The 19655-nt window shown below is 48.3% G+C and overlaps 1 protein-coding gene across 1 annotated transcript in view; it reads left to right on the plus strand.

Moving 5' to 3' along the window:
* PTPRK (protein tyrosine phosphatase receptor type K) overlaps nt 1-19655 on the plus strand; it is a 536009-nt gene that overhangs the window by 205330 nt on the left and 311024 nt on the right. Inside the window, exons 4-5 of the mRNA XM_054174148.1 lie at nt 14971-15052; nt 18208-18323. Of these exons, the coding sequence (XP_054030123.1) occupies nt 14971-15052; nt 18208-18323 (198 nt within the window). The remainder of the gene's footprint in view (nt 1-14970; nt 15053-18207; nt 18324-19655) is intronic.

A 19655-nucleotide genomic window follows, 5' to 3' on the forward strand; every position in this document is an offset into this window, starting at 1 on the left:
TATGACACCAATTGAAAAGGCTGTGTTTGGTGTGGGGTTTGTGTGAAAAGAATGAGATCTGGGGAGAGCCTCTGCGTTGAAAATGTCAGAGGCTGAGGTCTGAAGTAAACCTGGGCAGTGAGCTAGATCTGCAGTTCAGGTTTACAGCTCCAGGTTGCTTTTCAGAAGTAATAAAGTCTTGATGCTGGAGCTGACACATGAGTGACTGAGCCTCTCTGGAGCATTGCACCAGGAGTCAGAAGGTCTAATCACTCCAGTTTGCTCAAATCATGGAATCATAGAGGTGTTTCAGTTGGAAAAGTCCTTCTAAATTGAATCTCCCAAGTGCAGATGGGATGGGATGGGATGAAATGGAATGGGATGAAATGGGATAGGATGGGATGGAATGGAATGGGATGAAATGGGATGGAATGAAATTAAATGGAATGGCATCAAATAGGATGGAATGAAATTATATGGAATGGAATGGAATGGGATAAAATGGGATGGGATGGGATGGGATGGGATGGGATGGGATGGGATGGGATGGAATGGTTGGAAAAGCCTCTGAGATTGATGTGTCCAACCATAACCTAACATCTCCCTGTACACAACTGTTAGACCATGTCCCTAAGATCCTCATCCAAATGTCTTTTGAACATCTCCAGGGATGGAGCCTCTGCCACCCTCATGGTAAAGAACTTCTTCCTGAAGTCCAACCTAAATCTGCCCTGTTGTACTTTCAAACCACTGCCCCTTGTCCTATCACTGCAAGCCCTGGCAAACAGTCCCTGCCCAGCCTTCCTTCAGATACTGGAATCATGCTCTAAGGTCTCTCCAGAGCCTTCTTTCCTGACCAGCCCTATCTTCCTCAGCCTGTCTCCATAGCAGAGGTTCCCCAGCCCTCTGATCATCTTTGTCACCTCCTCTAGACCTGCTCCTGCAGGTCCATGTCCTTCTTGTGCTGGGGACTCCAGAGCTGGACACAGAACTCCAGGTGAGGTCTCACCAGAGCAGAGCAGAGTGGCAGAATCACTCCTCCTTATCTGCTGGCCACACTTCTTTTGATGCAGACCAGGCTGCCATTGGTCTTCTGGGCTGCAAGTGCACATTGCAGGCTCATGTCCTGCTTCTCCTCCACCAGCAACCCCAAGTCCTTTCCTGCAAGGCTGCTCTCCCTTACATCCTCCCCCAGCATGGATTGATGATGAGGATTGCTTCAAGCCACGTGCAGGACCTTGCACTTGGCCTTGTTGAACATCATGAGGTTCACCTGGGCCCAGTTCAGCCTGTCCAAGTCCCTCTGGATGCCATCCTGTTCCTCTGGCATATTGGTCTCACCACTCAGCTTGGTGTCATCTAAAACCTTGCTGAGGGTGCCCTCAGTCCCATTGTTTATATCATTAATGAAGATGCTAAACAGCACTGGTCCCCAGCATGGGGATGTGATGAAGAGGAATTAATCCAAGACTGTCAGGAAGCCTGAGGAGCAGAGCCCAGAGTTAGGAGGAAAAGAACTGGGTCTGCTGAAACTGAGGGAGAGGGGAGAGGGGCCATGGTTTAATGGCCATGATGGTGTTGGGTTGGTGGTTGGAATTGATTACCTCAGAGGTCTTTTCCCAATGATACAATTGAGTGATTCTGTGAATCTGATAATTCCATGTGGATCAGTTGAGGGATTAGAGAAAGCCTGATTGTGACACCTCTTTACAAAGGGCTTTTATTCAACCCAGATTACTAGCTCCAAATGCTGTGTCCCTGAAGACAGAAGAGAATATCTGTCAAAGTTGCTACTTAAAGATGGCCTGGACCACTTTGACCATTGATCAGCATTCTTTGGATAAACCTACTTAGTGTTTGCTGGCACACAACATCCTGTTCACTCTGTGTGACCAAGTCCTTGTTGAAATGCAAAGAAGTTAGCAGCACATGTAGGCAAACAGCTGGCTATCAGCTGCTAGATGCAGAACTGGCTTGGTGTGCTATCCTTAGATGCCTTCTAGTTCTCTTCCAGTACATGGATGTGTGATGTTATGTCCTTGAACTTTGCCTTATGGCTTAGGCTTGGGATTTTATTGAGCAGTTGTGGGATTTGGTATCCAGAGTCATAGAATCACAGAACTGGTTTGGCTGCAGCTTCCTGAAGGGAGGTTGTAGCCAGGTAGGGGTTGGTCTCCTCTGCCAGGCAACCAGCACCAGAACAAGAGGACACAGTCTCAAGCTGTGCCAGGGGAAGTTTAGGCTGAATGTTAGGAAGAAGTTCTTCATAGAAAGAGAGATTGGCCATTGGGATGTGCTGCCCAGGGAGGTGGTGGAGTCCCCATCCCTGGAGATGTTCAAAAAGAGATTGGATGTGGCACTTGGAGCCATGGTTTAGTTGTCAGGAGGTGTTTGGTATTGGGTAATAGGTTGAACTCGATGATCTCTGAATTCTTTTCCAACCTGGCTGGTTCAGTGATTCTATGGTTGGAGAAGACCTTTAAAATCATTGAGTCCAACCATTCTCTAACTCTGCCAAGGCTGGTGCTAAGTCATGTCCCTCAGCACCACATGGCACAGAAGTGGATGCAGTGCTGCAGGTAGGGTCTCACCAGAGCAGAAGATAGAGGCAGAATCATCTCCCTTGTCCTACTGGTGTCAAGACCACTTGACTTTGTTCTTGCAATGTCAGTCAATGCAGCAGATGTCTTTGCAGATGGACCAGGAGAGGAAATGTAGAAGGGAAAAGGGCTAATAAGACTTTTGTAGGTATGTTCAAGGTAAGGATTTGAAGGGGCAGAGGATGTTCTTTGCCCCCAAGTCTCTGTCTTGTTGATTTTTGTCTACCTGTGATGTGCCTGGCTCCACTTGTCAGTAACTTGTCTGCTCTGATCCAGTTCCATTTGTTCAGCTCCTTAACAGCAGCTCACTCTTTGTGCTTCTCCCTGCAAGCTGAGAACACCCCGGGAACAGCTACAGCTTTCTGCTCCGAGTAAATGCAAGGAGTGACAAAGATCCTCGTGCTTAATTCTTTCATTATTAGTGATGTAATTCCTGAAAGCTCTAAAAAAATTCCCCAGGAAAAAAAATACAAAAGGTCTGGAAAATCCCTTTTAAATTAATGTAGCATCTTGGCCTTGGCCAGTGGTAGCTCTGTATCGTTCCTGACTGATAATTTCCCAGCCAGAATGCCGCAGCCGCTGCTCGAGGTGCTTCATCATCTCCACTACACATTTCTGATGTGGAAATCCTTGGGGGAGGTTGGGGGGGGGGGGGGGGGTGAAGAAAAAAAAAATAGAAGAAATATTTTACTGTCACCAATCTCAACTTCTAGTTTCTGCTTTAACTGGGAAACGAGGATATTAATCTGCCTTGTCTGGTTGCATTAAGCAGGGCAGGTGAGAGCGCAGGGAGCCGAGAGAGGCTGACAGCTGGAATGGCTGCGGCGTGCCTCTGCTAATGTTTCCAGCAGGAGAGAGATAATGTTCAGACAGATTTAGTGAAATGAAATCTTGAGTATCTGGAGGATCCCTAGGGAGGCAGGGTGTGGGGGTTGATGCTGTTCAGGGTGCTCAGGTGGTCAAGGAGGCCAATGGCATCCTGGCCTGCATCAGGAACAGTGTGGCCAGCAGGAGCGGGGAAGTCCTTGTGCCCTGTGCTCAGCACTGCTTAGGCCACACCTTGAGTCCTGTGTCCAGTTCTGGGCCCCTCAGTTTAAGAAAGGTGTTGAGATGCTGGAATGTGTCAAGAGAAGGGCACCGAGGCTGGGGAGGGGTCTGAAGCACAGCCCTGTGAGGAGAGGCTGAGGGAGCTGGGGTTGCTTAGCCTGCAGAAGAGGAGGCTCAGAGGAGACCTTATTGCTGTCTATAGCTTCCTTCAGGGAGGTTGTAGCCAGGTGGGGATTGGTGTCTTGTCCCAGACAACCAGCACCAGAACAAGAGGACACAGTCTCAAGCTGTGCCAGGGAAGGTTTAGGCTGATGTGAGGAGAAGAAATTCTTCCCAGCAAAAGAGATTGGCCATTGGGATGTGCTGCCCAGGGAGGTGGTGGAGTCCCCATCCCTGGAGGTGCTTAAAAAGAGACTGGATGAGGCACTTAGTGCCATGGTTGAGTTGATTAGATGGTGTTAGGTGATAGGTTGGACTTGATCTCAAAGGTCTTTTCCATCCTAACTGATTCTGTGAGAAGGAAGTTTGTGGGAGCATCTTACAGAAGCCTTCCAGTACCTGAAGGGTGCTACAATAAAGTGAAGTAATGGAGAGAGTCTAATGGAGAGCCATGGAGATGCTGAGGGGACTGGAGCATCTTTCCGAGGAGATTCTGAGGGACCTGGGGCTGTTTAGCCTGGAGAAGAGCATCCTGAGAGGGGAACTGGTCAATTCTGATCAATATGTAAAGGGTGTGGGACATGAGGGTGGGACCAGGCTCTTGTCAGTGTGGCCAGTGCTGGGACGAGGGCCAGCAGGTACGAACTAGAGCACAGGAGGCTTCACTTGGACTTAAGGAGAAACTTCTTTTCCTGTGGGAGTGCTGAAGCCCTGGAGCAGGCTGCTCAGAGAGGTTGTGGAGTCTCCTTCTCTGGAGACTTTTGAAACACAGCTGGACTGTCTCAGGCTGTGCCAGGGGAGGTTTAGGCTGGAGAGAGATTTGCCATTGGAATGTGCTGCCCAGGGAGGTGGTGGAGTCACCATCACTGGAGGTGTTTAGGGAGAGACAGGATGAGGCCCTTGGTGCCATGGTTTAGTTGATTAGATGGTGTTGTATGATAGGTTGGACTTGAGGATCTCTGAGGTCTTTTCCACCCTTCTTAATTCTGTGTTACTTCGTGTTTCTGTATGTTCCTGTGCAGCCTGATTCAGGTGACCCTGCTCTAGCAGGGGGTTGGACTAGGTGGTCTCCAGAGGTCCTGTTCCAACCCCTACCATTCTGTGATTCTACAAATGTTGCTTGGTGGTTTCAGTCTCTGCTTGGTTTGATTTTATTGCAGTTCTCCACAGTCTAATAGCTGTGCAGGTGTGGATGCTAGAGAGAAGACAAACTGAACTCACTTGGGTTTCAGTCTCTGGAGGGGGGGGTGGCAGAAACTTCACTGCCTTGGCAGAACCGTTTCACCCATTGATTTGCTGTCCTGGGAATTCTCCTGGGTCCTGTGGGTAGCAAAGGCTGCACCACTTAGGCACAGAAATGGAGGCAATTATGTTGTCCTCATTTCTAAATGAGCTTGGTGAAGCTGTCTGTAACTTTCAGGAGGGGAAATGCTTTTTATTATGTCAACAATTCTGTATGTCAGGTAAACATTTGGGTAGCTGCCCCCTTCTTTCACACAGCTTCTGGCAAGTCAGGGGTTGATTTATTTTTCCTTGTAACATGGACTGATTTTCACATTCATGTTCATTTGGAGCTTTTTGGTAATTAAAATCTTTAGTCTTTTAAAATGCCTTTAGTGCTGCAAAAACACTGGATAGTTGATTTTAGTTGATTAGGTGGTGTTTTAGTTGATTAGGTGGTGTTGGATGATAGGTTGGACATGATGATCTTGAAGGTCTCTTCCAACCTGGTTTATTCTATTCCATTCCATTCTATTCCATTCTATTCCATTCTATTCTATTCTATTCTATTCTATTCTATTCTATTCTATTCTATTCTATTCTATTCTATTCTATTCTATTCTATTCTATTCTATTCTATTCTATTCTATTCTACTCTATTCTACTCTATAGAGCTAGGGGCTTGGAACTGGGTGGGATGTGTTAGTGTTTCATGTACATCTGGTCTGGCTCTTCATGGCTTTCATGAAATTACAGAATTGTTTTGGTTGGAAAAGACTTCTAAGGTCATTGAGTCCAACCATCAACCCATCACCACCATCCCCACTTAACCATGTCCCCAAGTGCCATGGCCACAGGTTTCTTGAACACCTCCAGGGATGGGGACTCCACCACCTCCCTGGGCAGCCTCTTCCGATCCCTGACCACTCTTGCAGCAAAGACATTTCTCTTCATCTACAACCTCACCCTCCCCTGGCACAATTTCAGGCAATTTCATTCTATCTATTCTATTCACCTGGCTCCAACCTCCTTCCAGGGAGTTGTAGAGAGCAATGAGATCTCCTCTCAGCCCTCCTCTTCTCCACACTAAACACCCCCAGCTCCCTCAGCTGCTCCTCCCCAGCCCTGTTCTCCAGACCCTTCCCCAGCTTGGTTGCCCTTCTGTGGGCCTGCTCCAGCACCTCAATGTCCTTCTTGTAGTGAGAGCTCCAGAACCAAACCCAGGCCTCAAGTTATGGCCTCACCAGTGCTGAGGTCAGGGACACCTGCTCCTGACAAAAGTTATTTCATTGCTCCTCTGTGCTGGTTTTCTTAACCAGCTCTCGTGCAAATACTAGATTAGAGTATATCTGGAGTCATAGAATCATGGAACTGTGTCCTTTAACTCTTTGGGTTGGAAGAGACCTTTAAGAGCATCAAGTTTAGCCATTAACTCAGCACTGCCAGGTCACCACTTACCTGTGCCCCCCAGCACCACACCTACATAGTTTGAAAGCTTGAGTCACCCTTTCTGTGCTTTTGCAGACATTTAGAAGAGAGAAGGAAATGTGTATGAAGCAGAAGACAGCTAAACAATTTAAAAGTTTGGTTTTATGCTCTCATGATGTTAAGGCTCTGTATCTGGTGAGGTTAATTAATAGATCTCAGCAGTTACAGAATCAAGCAGGTTGGAAAAGACCTTCAAGATCATCGAGTCCAACCTATCACCCAGCACCATCTAATCAACTAAACCATGGCACCAAGGGCCTCATCCAGGCTCTTCTTAAATACCTCCAGGGATGGTGACTCCACCACCTCCCTGGACAGCAAATTCCAACGGCAAATCTCTCTTGCTGGGAAGAACTTCTTCCTAACTCCTAACTTCCTAACTCCTCTGCTTCCTTTGGGTCCCTCATGGAGCCTCATCCAGGCTCTTCTTAAACACCTCCAGTGATGGTAAGTCCCCCACCTCCCTGGGCAGCACATTCCAGTGGCCAGTCTCTCTGTCTGTGAAGAACTTCTTCCTAACTCCTAACTTCCTAACTCCTAACTTCCTAACTCTTCTGCTTCCTTTGGTTCCCTCATGGAGCCTCACCCAAGCTCTTTTTAAACACCTCCAGGGATGGTGACTCCACCACCTCCCTGGGCATCACATTCCAGTGGCCAATCTCTCTGTCTCTGAAGAACTTCTTCCTAACTCCTCTGCTTCCTTTGGTTCCCAGCAAGTTTGCTCATTTATTTGGTTCACAAATTGAATTGAAATGATGTAGGAGGTGTCACAAAGAGATCAGACTGCACACCATCAGGACAGGCACACTGAACCAGTCCCTTCCATCCCCTGTCATCTTATGATTCTGTGAAAGTTTTCAGCAGTTCTGGCCTCTGATTGAAGTTGTTCTTATTTTCACTTTTGGTACTGTGATTTATCCCAGAGCTGATGCCTCCTGTTTGCTCTTCAGCAAGCACTGCAATTGATCTCTGGACAAATTTGATTGCAGATAATGAAGCAAGTAGAAGCCCTCCTATAGCTGAAGGTAAAAACAAACCATGTTGTGAGCTGATAGTTTTATTTCTTATTTCCCTATTTCCATCTCAAATTCCTTTTCAGCTCTGGCAGGTGATTTGTATTAGAGCCTTGCAGGGAACAAAGCAGTCGATGAAACACTCCATTCCTGGTGTAACTAAGCCTTTTAGGAGTCACTTTTATCTAATTGATGTATGGAGGTATGAATGCTTGCTTCATATATAGGCTGCTCTGACAGGCCTGCTGTCAACACTGGGAGGTTCTCCTCTTCTTTGCTGCTGTGAGTCAGACCTGGGCAAGCTCAGGGGAGGACAAGGAAGGTCTGGAAGTGTGTTGGCAATCCCCAGCTTGGTGAGGGTGCTGTAGAGGTTACCAGGAAAGAGCTTCTCAAAAACCTAGGGAGAATTGTGTACTGAGGGTAGGGTTTGGGCTGCAGAGTTGTTTGCCCTCCTTCCTTTGCGTTTCATTGACTGTGCCCTTTGGGATTGCTCATTCTGATCAGGCTCTCAAATGGGATCGTTAGGAGGGTGGCTAAATTGTGTATCCTGACAAGAGTCAGGGTCTGAAGAACAGGTTTTATGAGGGGTGCTGAGGGAACTGGGGGTGTTCAGTTTGGAGAAGAGGAGGCTGAGGGGAGACCTCATTGCTCTCTAAAGCTCCCTGAAAGGAGGTTGCAGTGAGGTGGGGGTTGGGCTCTTCTCCCTGATATCAGGTGATGGAAGGAGAGGAAATGGCCTGAAATTGTGCCAGAAGAGGGTGAGGTTGGAGATTAGGAACAATTTCTTTGCTGCAGGAGTGGTCAGGGGTTGGAAGAGGCTGCCCAGGGAAGTGGTGGAGTCCCCATCCCAGGAGGTGTTCAAGAGATGTGTGGCCGTGGCACCGTGGGATGTGGTCTAGTGGGGATGGCGGTGCTGTGTTGGTGGTTGGAGTAGGTAACCTTAGAGGCCTTTTCCAATCAAACCAGTTCTGTGGTTCTATGAGTTAAACATTTGGTATGCCCAGTCCTCAAGTCAAATATTTTGTGTAGTCCTGCAAGTGGAGGCTTAGCCTTCTTGGTCGTTATGGGATGCAATGTTAGGGCTGTGTGGAAATGGGAAGCTTTGAGTATTCCTTAAGCATTAAACTTCAGCAACCGAAATCTCTTTAGTGGTCTCTGCTGTAATAATTGCTGCTCTTTCCATTGCATTCTAATATTGTTGAGTACTACACAACCTTTTCTTTCTGGAATAGTATTAGGTGAAGAGTGATTTTTCATCATCTGCATTTCAGAGCTGGGATATGAGAACAAAGGGTGTGCTATTTTGCAGTTCCTGGCATACACAAACCCCTCCAAATCCTAGGGTTTTTCTCCCCCCTCTTTTTTACTGTATGTTGGAGGTCAGATGGTTCATCTTCAACCATGGAGACCTTTGAGAGGCATGAGGAAGCCTATGGATAAGGCTGAGCTGATTGATGCAGTCTAGGTGGATTTCCAAAGGGCTTTTGACCATGACTACTAAAGCTTGTAGTGAACCTAAGCTGCCATTCTTTGAGAAGAAAGATAGTTCCATGGATGCATCACAGAATCACCAAGGTTGGAAGAGACCTCAAAGATCATCAAGTCCAACCTGTCACCACAGACCTCATTACTAGACCACGGCACCAAGCACCCCATCCAGTCCCTTCCTAAAAACCTCCAGTGATAGTGACTCCACCACCTCCCTGGGCAGCACATTCCAATGGCCAATCTCTCTTTCTATGAAGAACTTCTTCCTAACATCCAGCCTAAACCTGCCCTGGCACAGCTTGAGACTGTGTCCTCTTGTTCTGGTGCTGGTTGCCTGGGAGAAGAGACCAACCCCCACCTGGCTACAACCTCCATTCAGGGAGTTGTAGAGAGCAAGAAGGTCTCCCCTGAGCCTCCTCTTCTCCAGACTAAGCAACCCCAGCTCCCTCAGCCTCTCCTCAAAGGCCTCTGCTCCAAACCCCTCCCCAGCTTTGTTGCCCTTTTCTGGACATCTTCCAGCAAGTCAACATCTTTCCTAAACTGAGAGGCCCAGAACTGGACACAGGCCTCAATATATGGTTGTGAGGGGCTGTAGAAGGTCTGTCACAGCATCTCCAACTGTGAGTGCTTGAGCACTGAAACAATAGGGATATTTTGGTGTAGATAACAAGAGATAAAGCAATGCAGGCTGCAGAAACCCCTCCTTTCACACTCACAGCCCTGGACTGGGGGCTTGCCATTGACCCTCACCGTGGGCTCCATGAAGTTGTCAGCTTAGAGCCCAGTGATGGGTCAAAAAGGAAAAGGCCAAAAGAAAGTGTTCTGGGTGGTTAAGCATAAATTAGATAATGATCTTGTGCTGTTTTACAAATGATGAGTCACTCACATCTTGATTGCTGCGTGCCAGCTCTGCTCTCCTTATCTTCAAAGAGTGTGAGTTCAGTTAGAGCTTGAGAGAAGGATGAGGAGGATAATCAGAGAAAAGGGAATGGCTTCTGTACAAGATAGGCTGAGTAATCTGGGACTCTTCAAATGTGAGACAGAATTACTTGGGGACATATAATAGAGGTCTACAAAGTTGTGAATAATGCAGCAAGACAGTTGGGGTCAATTTGCCCCTGAATTGGGTCATTAAAGGAGGCCAGGTACAAACCAGACAAATGGAAATGGCTCTTGATGCTGGCAGGGGTAAACCCACACCTTGTGCCAAATGAGACTGTGTTCACTGGAAGCTTACATGGGTTTAGGGGGGAAATGGACTGATAGAAAGACAGGAGGTGCATTAGGGATGGCTAAATGTGTAGAGCACATCCAGTTCAGGGAATTCTGACACTGTACCTTCATTAGCATCTGAATGCAGCCACTTCATAAGCAAGGAGATGCCACTTTATTGGGAGGACTGAGCATCACATTGGAACTGTCTGGAAAATTCAGGGGTCAACTCTGAATTCCCTTGAGTGGCATTTGAATTACCTGAGCTATTCAGCATTTCCACTTTCCATTCAGTGGGGTGACACTGGTACAAACCAGCCAGGAGAGCTGTCTCCACAGCCCTGCTCTTTGCAAGGCTGATTCATCCCCTGCAAACAGCCTCTCCTCTCTATTAGAGGCAGCCAGCATCTCTCAGAAGAGCACTAGATGAGCACACAATTAAATTGTGATAAGTGGAAGGACATTTATAGCTGCAGAGGCAGCTAATGTTTTCTGGCTAGAGTGATCATCTGCATGGGGTTTTTTTTTACCAGCTGAAATGAGAAGTGGCTAAGCCATTCTTCCTGGGGTTGTAAACTGAGCAGCACTTCCAGCTAGCAGCAGGATCTGCTCCCAAAGCACTGGGGGCTGATTAGGATAAAGCTTCTCTGGTGAGAGGAAGAGCTCAGCAGTCTGTGTATGTGTGTGTGTGTGCGGGAAAGGACTTCCTCAGGCCCTGCTCTGGCTTTTAAATTGCTGGTTTCACCTACACCTATCCCACTCCCCATTTCCATTTCCCATTTCAGCTGTGAACAGATGTTACCAAATGAAAGCCTGATGAGAATTTGCTAATGGAGCTGTGCCTGTAGCTGAACAGTGCCTACAGTTGTGAATGTTTTATGGCTGTGTTTATACCCATTATGAATGTAAATAAAAAATAATGGAGTGCTGTGTGTGTGAAATCTCAGCTCTCTCATCTCTCTGTCTTTTTAATCACTTCATTTTTCCTTTACTTACCTCATAAACATTGCTCCCCATAACACTTTGTGGGTCTCTCACATTTTGGTGTTTCTTGATGGGTTTTGGCTGTCTCATGTCTTTTTCTCCTATCACACAGTATCACAGTATCACAGTAACTAAGGTTGGAAGAGACCCCAAGGATCATCAAGTCCAACCTGTCCCAACAGACCTCACAACTAGATCATAGCACCAAGCGCCACGTCCAATCTCCCCTTGAACACCTCCAGGGACGGTGACTCCACCACCTCCCTGGGCAGCACATTCCAATGACGAACGACTCGCTCAGTGAAGAACTTTTTCCTCACCTCGAGTCTAAACCTCCCCTGACACAACTTGAGACTGTGTCCCCTTGTTCTGGTGCTGGTTGCCTGGGAGAAGAGACCAACCCCCTCCTGTCTACAACCACCCTTCAGGTAGTTGTAGAGGGCAATGAGGTCGCCTCTGATCCTTCTCTTCTCCAGGCTAAACAATCCCAGCTCCCTCAGCCTCTCCTCATAGGGCTTGTGCTCAAGGCCTCTCCCCAGCCTTGTTGCCCTTCTCTGGACACGTTCAAGTGTCTCGATGTCCTTCCTAAACTGAGGGGCCCAGAACTGGACACAGTACTCAAGGTGTGGCCTAACCAATGCAGAGTACAGGGGCACAATGACCTCCCTGCTCCTGCTGGCCACACTATTCCTAATACAGGCCAGGATGCCATTGGCCTTCTTGGCCACCTGGGCACACTGCTGGCTCATGTTTAGGCGGGTGTCAATCAGCACCCCCAGGTCCCTCTCCGTTTGGCAGCTCTCCAGCCACTCTGACCCCAGCCTGTAGCTCTGCATGGGGTTGCCGTGGCCAAAGTGCAGCACCCAGCACTTAGACTTATTAAATGCCATCCCATTGGCCTCTGCCCATCTGTCCAGTCGGTCAAGGACCCTCTGCAGAGCCTTTCTACCCTCTAACTGACTAACATCTGTTCCCAACTTGGTGTCATCTGCAAACTTGCTGATGACTGACTCAACCCCCTCATCCAGATCATCAATGAAGATGTTAAAGAGGATGGGGCCCAGCACTGATCCCTGGGGGACGCCACTGGTGCCTGGCTGCCAGCTGGCTGTGGCACCATTCACCACCACTCTCTGGGCTCAGCCTCCAGCCAGTTCCTAACCCAGCACAGAGTGTTGTGGTCCAAACCACGAGCTGACAGCTTAGCCAGCAGTTTACTGTGGGGGACGGTGTCAAAGGCCTTGCTGAAGTCCAGATAGACTACATCCACAGGCCTCCCCACGTCCACCAGACGGGTCACCTGATCATAGAAGGAGATCAGGTTGGAGAGGCAGGACCTGCCCTTCCTAAATCCATGTAATCCTCCACGATCATAGAAGCACAGAGTGGTTTGGGTTGGAAGGGACCTCCAAAGGTCATCTTGTGCAACCTCCCTGCAATAAGCAGGAACATCCCTCGCTAGATCAGGTTGCTCAGAGCCTTGTTAAGCCTGACCTTGAGGATCTCCAGGCATGGGACCTCAACCACCTCCCTGGGCAACCTGTTCCAGTGTTTCACCACCCTCATCACAGTATCACAATAAGGTTGGAAGAGACCTCGAGGATCATGGTACAGCACTTGTTGCTAACATCCAATCTACATCTCCTCTCCTTTCAGACTGTTGCCCCTTGTCCTGTCACTGCAGGCCTTTGTAAACAGTCCCTCTGCAGTCTTCTTGCAGCTCCCTTCAGATACTGGAAGGCCACTCTAAGGTCTCCCTGGAGCCTTCTCTTCTCCAGGCTGAACAACCCCAGCTCCCCCAGCATGTCCTCAGGGGTTTGGTGTTCCAGCCCTCTGATCATCTCCATGGCTCTCATTTGGACATGTTCCATCAGGTCCATGTTCCACTCTTTCCTGTGCTCTCTACAACTACCTGAAGGGAGGCTGTGGACAGGTGGGGGTTGGTCTCTTCTCCCAGGCAACCAGCACCAGAACAAGAGGACACAGTCTCAAGCTGCATCAGGGGAGGTTCAGGCTGGATGTTAGGAAGAAATTCTTCATAGAGAGAGAGAGATTGCCCATTGGAATGTGCTGCCCAGGGAGGTGGTGGAGTCACCATCCCTGGAGGTGTTTAGGAGGAGACTTGATAGGGTGCTTGGTTGCATGGTTTAGTTGATTAGGTGGTGTTGGATGATAGGTTGGACACGATGATCTTGAAGGTCTCTTCCAACCTGGTCTGGTCTGGTCTGGTCTGGTCTATTCCATTCCATTCCATTCCATTCCATTCCATTCCATTCCATTCCATTCTCTTTTGATTACATCCTACTCCTGGAGGATGGGAATTAATTAACCATAGAATCACAGAATTGTTTGGGTTGGAAAAGCCCTCTGAGATCCTCCAGTCCAACCATCAACCAAATGCCACAAGGCCCACTAAGCCATGTCCCACAGTGCCATGGCCACACATTTCTTGACCACCTCCAGGGATGGTGACTCCACCACCTCCCTGGGCAGCCTGTGCCAATCCCTGACTATTGTTACAGCAAATAATTTTTTCTTAGATACCTACAGTAATGTGCACCACAGAAATGAAGCTGATACAAGCTGGTGTATCTTGGGGCACTAGTGGACAGCAATAGTGTAGTTCCCTTGCTTGGGTTGGTCTCAGGTCTACCAAGTCCAGCAAACAAACTCTTAACTTCTGTAATAAAGACTGCAGCCAGTGTGGTGTGTCTAGGGAAGGAGAAGAGGTAGGGAATGATCAGACAATGCCAACACATCTGTACCATCTATGTTGCATAGCCAGCTCTGTGCTCTGGAGCAGTCCAAGAGACATTTTTCTGTTGTTGCTGGGAACTGGGGTTGTTTAGTCTGGAGAAGAGGAAGCTGAGGGGAGACCTCATTGCTCTTTACAGCTCCATGAAAGGAGGCTGAGGCTGGGTGGGAGTGGAAATGGCCTGAGATTGTGCCTGGAGAGGTTTAAGTTGGATATTGGGAAACATTTCTTCGCTGCAAGAGTGGTCAGGGATTGGCACAGGCTGCCCAGGGAGGTGGTGGAGTCCCCATCTGGAGGTATTCCAGAGAGCTGTGGCCGTGGCACTTTGGGACATGGTTTGATGGCCATGGTGGTGTTGGGTTGGTGGTTGGACTGGATGCTCTTAGAGGACTTTTCCAACCAAAACAGTCCTCTGATTCTATGCACAGGTGGGCCAAGAAGTTGGATGTGAAGACCATACCTTCATTTCCTTCGTGCAGAGTGATTTCCCCATTGCCTTGCAAGAATGGATGAAGTTAAGGGCTGCTGCATAAATCTCAAGCTCTGGCTTGCTCTTTCCATTGCCACTGGGGAGTGCTGCACTGTTTTTGTGCTGCTGCCTTTTCTCTTCTGCAATTACTCTGCAGAAGGTTGCAGGAGGCTGGAGACTGTACTGTGACCCCACCAGGAACATCAATTTTGCTCAAACTGGTTGATCAGCTGTGTGCTGGGAAGTTGAAGCTGGCTGGAAGCGATGGTGTTTTTCCAAGCTGAATCATGTGCATGCATGTAGCAGTGTGGAAGCTGTCTGCTGTTAATTGAGATAATAAAGGTGCTTTGCCGGTGCGCTGCAAGCAGCACAGCCAAAGCAAGTTGTGGAGCTGGAGCTGCACTCCTGTCAGTAATATCTGTTCCTTTCAGCCATCAAACCTTGTAGGGACTTCAAGTAAATGAAAAAGGCAATGTGTCTTGTATCTCCCTGCTTGCCACTGTGGGAATTGTGTAGGAATGAGTGCTGTAAACATTTCTTCTTTCATTTTGACAGGTAATATTTGAAGCTGAAGTCTCAGATGGGAGAAATGGCTACATTGCCATCGATGACATCCAGGTTCTGAGTTACCCTTGTGGTAAGTAATGATTAAGAGCTGCATTTTTCTCTGCCTTTTCAGGACACATTTGATATTGCTGCAGACTGCTGAGTTTTCATCACTTGATCACTGATGTTCTTTGTTCCTTCAATAGCATTTTTGTTGCAGCTTCCAGGGGAAAATGTAGTGTGGCAAGAGCGCTTTACCTGGCTACAATCTTTGTCTGCCTGAAGCATAGAGGAGTACAAAGAGCAGAAATTCTTCCTTGCCTTTTTAGTCCTCTCAGAGTTGGTGTAGGTAATCAAGGCAGGTTTTAATGTGAGTGTGTGCACTCACTGGGTAAAGAGAACTGAATTGACAGATGCCTGTAGTAGGAGGTTTATCACATTTCATGCCCTTGTTCTTTTTTCTCCCCCCTTCCCTCCCCCTTTAAACAGACTCAGACAATGTTGGGAAAAAAAAGAAGCTTCTGGCTACTGAACTGCTGAGGGTTTGGCTTTTGTTGTTTTGTGGCCAGACTTCAGATACTTCTGTTTGCCTTTTCCCTGCTTAACGCTGGGGAAGAGTTGCAGGCATGCAAACAGCAGCTGTGGTAATGAGAGCACTCCACAAAGAATAAGTTGTGAGGGAAACAAAAAAATCTTAACGTGGACTTTTGTCACTTTTTGTCACTTTTTTTGTTGGCAGGGGTGATTGTGTTCTGCTCAACTCTCTTGATCTTCCCCGCCCCATCTCCTGTCTGAAATGTGATGCCGCTGTAATGAACCTTATGGCTCATCGTTTTGAGTGCTTCCTGAATTGAGCAGATCTCACAACCCCCTCCCAAACTCCCCAAACGATGCCAGATCATGAAGTCACAATGGCAGCCTCACACCCTGCTTTCTTCTGCCCCCCAAGCCTGTTGCTACCAGAGCTGCCGGGGGGGGGGCTGCCCAGCTTACAGGGTGTTTGAGTGAGTAACCTCTTTCAGCCAAGGCAGCTGCCTGTGCTTGCCAAGGCTCTGCTCAAATTCACTCTGTGGCTTTCATTCCTTCTTTTTGCTTTTTCTCCTATGTGTTTTGATTTTTTGAGGTGCCAAAACAAAAGGCACTTTAGGTATGGCCCTGAGGGCTGATTATCAGCACGATACAGGATTCAGATAAGCTCTTTGTTGTTGTTGTTGATGCTTAAACCTGGGGGGGGTTGGTGTTTTTTTTCCCTCTGTGTTGTTTTTGGTTTAGATTCTTTCCAGTAAGCACAAAGAAATAACACTCTGAGTGCCATTTTGTCATAGAATCAATAAGGTTGGAAAAGACCTCAAAGATCATCAAGTCCAACCTGTCAGCCAGCACCTCATGACTACTCAACCATGGCTTCAAGTGCCACATCCAAATCCCTTTTTTCCCCAGTAGCTCTTGAGAAAGGGATTGAGTGAGAGCTCAGTAAGGTACCCATTGCTCACATCTGTCTGTCAGCTTTCTTATGTCTCATAAATCATAGAATCATAGGATGTTAGAGGGTGGAAGGGAGCTCCAGTGATCAATGAGTCCAACCCCCCCTGCCAAAAGCAGGATCACCAAGGGGACTCACAGTATCACAATGTATTACAGGTTGGAAGGGACCTCCAGTAATCAGTGTGTCCAACCCTCCCTGCCAAAAGCAGAATCACTTAGGGTATTCCACACAGGAAAGCATCCAGGCTAGGTTTGAAAGTCTCCACAGAAGGAGACACCACAACCTCTCTGGGCAGCCTGCTCCAGGGCTCTGGCACCCTCAATGTAAAGAAGTTTCTCCTCATCTTGAAGTGAAGTCTTTTATGCTCAAGTTTGCGTACTTCAGGTGAGATTTCCTGTGGTCTTGCTCAGAACAGAAAACAGATTTGTTGCCTCCTGAAGCTCTGTGTTCAGTGGCACAAAAGATTTCATGTAGTAAATGGCATGAGATTTAGTACATCCAAGTGCAGGGTTCTACACATTGGCCACAACAACCCCAGGCAGTGCTACAGGCTGGGGTCAGAGTGGCTGAGAGCAGCCAGGCAGAAATGGACGTCGGGGTACTGGTTGACAGCTGGCTGAACATGAGCCAGCAGTGTGCCCAGGTGGCCAAGAAGGCCAATGGCATCCTGGCCTGCATCAGGAAGAGTGTGGCCAGCAGGAGCAGGGAGGTCATTCTGCCCTGTACTCAGCACTGGTTAGGCCACACCTTGAGAACTGTGTCCAATTCTGGGCAACTCAGTTTAGGAAGGAGGTTGACTTGCTGGAAGTTGTCCAGAGAAGGGCAACAAAGCTGGGGAGGGGTCTGGAGCACAGCCCTGTGAGGAGAGGCTGAGGGAGCTGGGGTTGCTTAGCCTGCAGAAGAGGAGGCTCAGGGGAGACCTTCTTGCTCTCTCCAACTCCCTGAAGGGAGGTTGTAGCCAGGTGGGGGTTGGTCTCTTCTCCCAGGCACCTAGCACCAAAACACAGTCTCAAGCTGTGCCAGGGGAGGTTTAGGCTGGAGGTTAGGAAGAAATTCTTCATAGAGAGAGTGATTGCCCATTGGAATGTGCTGCCCAGGGAGGTGGTGGAGTCACCATCACTGGAGGTGTTCAGGAGGAGACTGGCTGGGGTGCTTGGTGCTATGGTTTAGTTGATTAGATGGTGTTGGGTGATAGGTTGGATACCATGATCTTGAAGGTCTCTTCCAACCTGGTCTATTGTGTTGTGTTGAGTTGTATTCTATCCTATCCTATCCTATCCTATCCTATCCTATCCTATCCTATTCCATTCTAGAGCAGCAGAGCTCCAAGCTTCATTGCAGCTAACGTGAGCAGCCTCCCCGTGCTTGCCTGAGCCGCGGGCAGCTGCTGGGGCTGTGCTGGACGCGATGAGTTTCCCGCAATCAGAAGGGCTCGGGGATAATTCTTTGCAAAGAGCTGCTGACGTTCTGCCATTTGATCTCCTTCTCTGGGCTTTGATTTTTGAAAGACTTTGTGTTCTACATGAGTTATAATAAAGTTAGCAGAATCAGCGGGGGAGAAGGGAAAAGGACTGAAAGCCTTCTCTCGTCTGGAGCGGAGATGAAACAAATCACTTTCTGTTTGTGGTCTTTAGGCAAAGGTTGTTACAATATTCATCTGCAGGGATGACAATGGTGCTGTGGCACCTCTTCTTGTTTTTGTTTTTTTTTCTTTTAAGCCAGAAGCCTGATTGGTAATTTTTTGTTTTCCCTCTCTGCAGACAAATCTCCACACTTCTTGAGGCTGGGGGATGTAGAGGTCAACGCAGGGCAGAATGCTACATTTCAATGCATTGCCACAGGGAGAGATGCAGTGAATAACAAGCTGTGGCTCCAGGTAAGGCCAACTCATGCAAGTCTATTTGGCTAGAGAACAAGCTGCTTTCTGGAGGTGAAGTGTTGATATTCCTAAGGCTTTGTTTTTATTTTTTCCCTCCCCCTTCTGCATGCAAAATGTTTAGTTCAAATACAGTTGAAATGGAGAAACTCGTCATCACTTTTGTGTAATGCTGGAAAAGCTTGCATTAAAAATGAGAACAACTGGTGTGAGCAGTCAGGAGGATTGGGCACAGCATCACAGGATGTCAGGGGTTGGAAGGGACCCAAAGAGATCATCCAATCCAACCCCCCCCCCACCAGAGCAGGACCATACAATGTAGCTCAGGTCACACAGGAACACATCCAGACAGGGCCTTGAAAGTCTCCAGGGAAGGAGACTCCACAACCCCCCACCTGGAGTACTGCCTCCAGTTCTGGAGCCCCTATTACAAGAGGGATCTGGAGGGGCTGGAAGGTGTCCAGAGAAGGGCCATGAGGATGAGTAGAGGCCTGGAGCACCTCTCCTGTGAGGACAGACTGAGGGAGTTGGGGTTTAGTCTGGAGAAGAGAAGGCTCTGAGGTGACCTAATTGTGGCCTTCCAGTATCTGAAGGGGGCTCCAAGAAGGCTGGGGAGGGACTGCTCAGGATCTCAGGGAGTGATAGGACTAGGGGGAATGGAATGAAGCTGGAGGTGGGGAGATTCAGGCTGGAGGTGAGGAGGAAGTTCTTCCCCATGAGAGTGGTGAAGCCCTGGACTGGGTTGTCCAGGGAGGTGGTTAGGGCGCCATCCCTGGAGGTGTTGAAGCCCAGGCTGGATGAGGCTCTGGCCAGGCTGATCTAGTGTGAGGTGTCCCTGCCCATGGCAGGGGGGTTGGAACTAGATGATCCTTGTGGTCCTTTCCAACCCTGACTGATACTATGGTACTAAGGAGCCTGCTCCAGTGCTCTGTGACCCTTGCAGTAAAGAAGTTCCTCCTTGTGTTGAGGTGGAACCTCCTATGCTGCAGCTTGCATCCATTGCTCCTTGTCCTACCCCAGGGAGCAAGAGAGCAGAGCCTGTCCCCTCCCTCCTGACCCCCAGCCCTCAGATATTGATAAACCTTTATTAAACCTCCTCTAGCTCTGTGTCCCTTTATACATACCGAAACCTTCAGCACCCACACTCCCTTTGGAATGGCTTCTAAATACGCCCTTTAAACCTTCATTCTTTGGGGTTTGCATGTGTATTTCTGTTAGGTTTTCAGGACTGTAAAGGATATTCTTTATGGGAGACATTGTGCTTTGGATTGAAGTACAATCAGGGCTTTAAAATATCTGGCTTTTGGCAAACGCTGCGCTTGAAAAGGAACT

Source organism: Dryobates pubescens, chromosome 28 (genome assembly GCF_014839835.1).
Source record: "Dryobates pubescens isolate bDryPub1 chromosome 28, bDryPub1.pri, whole genome shotgun sequence".
In the NCBI taxonomy this organism is placed as follows: Eukaryota; Metazoa; Chordata; class Aves; order Piciformes; family Picidae; genus Dryobates; species Dryobates pubescens.